Genomic DNA, 4,005 nt, shown 5'->3' on the forward strand with positions numbered 1-4,005 from the left:
CTAGTAGAGAAATATTTAGGAAAAAGAAACATATATAAGATATCAGATACTCGATCAAGAAGAGTTTATACTTCCAACATAGATATTAATTTGTAACTCTTCCGATGTTACATTGTCGCACCCTTTTTATTTCCTCAATTCAAATCAAGAAAAAATCTCCACATTGATAAATACATAAACTGGAATTGGCCAAACTAGAACAGAACAAATTAAAATGGTTAACAAAAGGAGATGGCCGGGTTATAGTCCCAAAATTCATGAAGCTACTCGATCGGGTTGGAGTTAAACGTTTAATCAACATGTCGGAAGATCTGACGGTGGAGGAAGCAGCTTCTGGTTGGGAAGCTTTCCATCTAGCACTACCCATGCCATCTTCAAACCCCAACTCGTATGGACCTCCAGGTGACAATGCATGAACCATACACCTAAACATTAATGGAGTTTCGTTAAATTAATTAGCTACGAATTCACTTAATCAATGATTTAGATGGAGGAACTGAATCAATTAACTCACCAGGATTATCAGCTAGGAATCGAATCGCAACCCACCCACCGGAGGGCACACCAACCGTGTTTCGTTCAACAGGATCGACCAAATTGAACTTTTTAGGGTCCTTATTCTGGTCAAAGTTGCCAAATCCTTGACCAACAACAAAGAAGTTGAATCCATGGAGATGAAGAGGATGGCTTTCAGCACCAAGAATGCTAGTGCCTTGCAGCACCAACTCCACGCTAGTGTTAAAAGGAAGCACCATTAGCTTTGTACCATTTCCCACGTTAGTATTGTTCAGCGGAGGTCCGGTGTAGTTAAACGGAGTTAAAGGGCTGATCGGAAAGTCGGAGGAATAGACTCCTTTTGATTGGCCCGAGAAGTGGGATTGGAGTAGGGCAGTGGTTGGCATAGTGAAAGAAACGTTGTTGATTGAAGCAGCAAACATGGTTCCATTGGGCCCTTGGCAGGTTTGGTTGCTATTCTGCTGCTGGCTACATGGGTTGGATCCAAGTCCTACCGTGAAGAACAAATGCTTATCAACTTTTTGTGGGACGTTAGCTGGGAATTGTGGAGTGTTCAAGCTGCGGAGTTTGCTGACGAACTTTGTCACAAACGATGTGTCGTTTAGAGCTGGGAGGATTGGTTTGTGGAGGGGAAGTTTCTTCATTGGGAGGGTTGAGTGAAGTGTGGTTGCTTCGTACTCAAGAATGCCAGCAACAGTGGAGTTGTCAAATGTGCCTAGACCAGTCACGTATGGCCTTGCAGTCATGAGAAATGTAGCATTTGGGAAGTTGGGTTTGGTTTTGAGAAGAACGTTTGTGGTTTGTCCCGGGGTAATGAGAATGGTGTTGGTCTTGAAGGGCTTAACATAAACGGCGTCTGTTTCGACCACTTTGAGTGTATGATTCGCAATGCTGAAGAAGAGCTCGTCATTTAGCGCTCCGTTGATTAGGCGAAGAAGATATGTTTTCCCAGCTTGAACCTTCAGCTTGAATGTATCTGCAAGCACATGATATAATGAAACATGACGAGCTTGCCTTTCCAAAAAAAAACTTAGAAACAAGATTTGAGATGACCTATTTCCATACCTTTAGCAGAACAGTTATACAGTGGTCCTGGGAGTCCATTGATGGTATAGGCGTCAGAGACATTTGGACCTCCACCAGTTTGTAGTGCCTGGTTTATGACTGCTTCTGGATCTGCATTCCACCACTCTCCTGCAAATTGAAGCATATATTGCAGGTAATTATTAGTGAAATAACTAATGGTTAATTAATTTTTTGGCAGGTAAATAGTTCATTTGTTCTCATTCCTCTTGTGTTTATAGCGAATTACATACCAAAGATGATGGGTACTTCCTTGTAGGGTTTGATAAACGGGTAAGGAGCACCGCGCTTTGGAAGAATGATTAGAGGACCATAAACAGTTGATCTGAGCCAAGAAAGATGAGCATGCCACCAAAGGGTGCCTCTTTGTCCTACAATTGTGTAGTTGTATACATAACTGTTACCCGTTTGTATAGGGCATTGGGTCACGTATGCAGGTCCATCAGCCCATCCGGAACGAAGTTGTCGAATTCCATGCCTTATATGAAACAATTGAATCCAACACACTTTCAATTTTGATACCAATCACCATTTAGTCATATCTTTTGCAAAGTTTTGGATTACTGTTTATGCAAATGAGTCTCATTTTTGTAAAAGATATGATGACCTATGTAAGCAAGAAGGATGGTGCATATGTTAACCAATGTAATGAAAATTTAAGTAGAGAACGTCCTGATATATTTACCAATGAATGGAGATGTTGTTGGGGACATGATTAACCACTTTAATAAGGAGATTGTCGCCCTCCCTTGCTACAATCCGAGGTCCAGGAAACTGCCCGTTAACTGTTACAATGCTCTTTGTATGGCACAACCTTGTGACATTTTGCAGTTTGATCTTTGAAATTAACAATAATATCAATTTAACGAAAGAATTCGGAAGGCAACAAACGAAAACAAAGAATTCAACAGAAAGAAAAAAGAAAAAGGAATAAGACATACTTCAAACTTGTAGTGCTTGGTAATGCTTGCAGCTGCAAGCTCAGAACTGAGACACAAAGTTAGGACAGATAAGAGAAAGAGCCTAAAAAATGCTTGCAATGAAAGAATAGAGAAACCCATTTTACTCTATCTCTCTCTCTCTCTCTCTCTCTCTCTCTCTCTGTGGAAATTGAAGTATGTTCTGTCGATCAAATCTTGTGGATTGTGCATGTATATACAGGGGTGTTGATGAGGAAAGCCTGTTTGGTTGTTTAGGTAATTGACAGAAAACGATATCGACATGGTTTAAAGAGGAAGCAGAAGAAAAACCAGAAGCTAGCGAAGTTCAGACAAATATGGCTCTGTATTCTAATGCATAGCTAGGGCCAGTTCTTGTTGTGAGATAGAACAAACTTCTTAGAGTAATGTGAAAGACAATCAAATTTAAGGCCCCTCCTTTCTTTTCAAGTCAAATCTTTGATTATTACCTCTCGTAAGGTTTTATTTCCTTTCATGCATAAGTAGGCTTGACGTGGACGAAGCTGTAGCTACTTCCATGCTTACCAACATCTGGGATTTAAAAGGGAAACGTAGATATGAAACATGCAGTTACGTACATCACTGAAAAGAGACTATTCACCATTCTTTTAGGTGGACACCAGAGATCATAAGATTATAAACCGTACCTTTTGTTACTATTATTTTCATTTTTATTTATGTCAATCACTGCCTCAGTGAAGAAACAATTGTCGAAAATATATATCGTGCTCAGATGATATATTGTTAAATAAGATAAGCGGGTGCAACAGCAAGCGCTCAATTTCTTTCGTTTCATTCTTACGATTATTAATTGTTTCAACGCGACCAGACAAATTAAACTTGTTTGAGAACTAACCACGTACATCTTGATAGCAACTCCTAATTTGCTTAATTTCTTACCACTAACAAGTTTAACGGCTGAAAAAGGTGCATGTCAGTACTACTTGAAAACTAAAACCCTAGCTAATTACCTTCAATCTAAAACACTGAGGTCTCCTATTTTGATAACATCTTTTTTTTTGTTATTTAACTTCTAATTTGGAGAAAGCACATCTAAATGTGTAGAACTCCGATCATTCAACAACATAAATAGACTATATATCAGAGGAATTAAAAAGGGTGCAAGTGAAACTAATCAATCCCGCTTTAGTAAATTCAGGTAAAGTGTCTAATGAATAGTCTCAACAGAATTAATTAGAATCAAATGCATGCAACTGAGTAATCTAACATATCAATTTCTCCCCAAAAAATATAATTCCGTCGAATCTTATTAGTGAAGAGGATTGAAATTTGGTGAGATTTCAAACTATTGGCTTGTTGCACCAACACTGCTGAGAGAGACAAGCCCTGGTCCGTCACATAATTATCTTCTTATTCACAGCATGCAATAATAGTTGCGTATCCCGCCCTTTTCCCTTTTCTCATGGACTTGGGGTAGTTTTTATTT

At 39.2% G+C, this 4,005-nt stretch overlaps 1 protein-coding gene across 1 annotated transcript; it reads right to left on the reverse strand.

The window, feature by feature from the left end:
- Positions 1-256: 256 nt before the first annotated feature.
- Positions 257-2,702, reverse strand: LOC101313291 (laccase-17-like). Its single transcript, XM_004294589.1, has 6 exons — positions 2,541-2,702; positions 2,285-2,436; positions 1,833-2,077; positions 1,582-1,710; positions 515-1,492; positions 257-425 (listed from the first exon to the last, which is right to left on the reverse strand). The coding sequence occupies exons 1-6, from the start codon at positions 2,658-2,660 to the stop codon at positions 295-297; spliced, it is 1,755 nt and encodes a 584-aa protein (XP_004294637.1). The 5' UTR covers positions 2,661-2,702; the 3' UTR covers positions 257-294.
- Positions 2,703-4,005: the final 1,303 nt, after the last annotated feature.

Source organism: Fragaria vesca, linkage group LG3 (genome assembly GCF_000184155.1).
Source record: "Fragaria vesca subsp. vesca linkage group LG3, FraVesHawaii_1.0, whole genome shotgun sequence".
NCBI classification, from domain to species: Eukaryota; Viridiplantae; Streptophyta; class Magnoliopsida; order Rosales; family Rosaceae; genus Fragaria; species Fragaria vesca.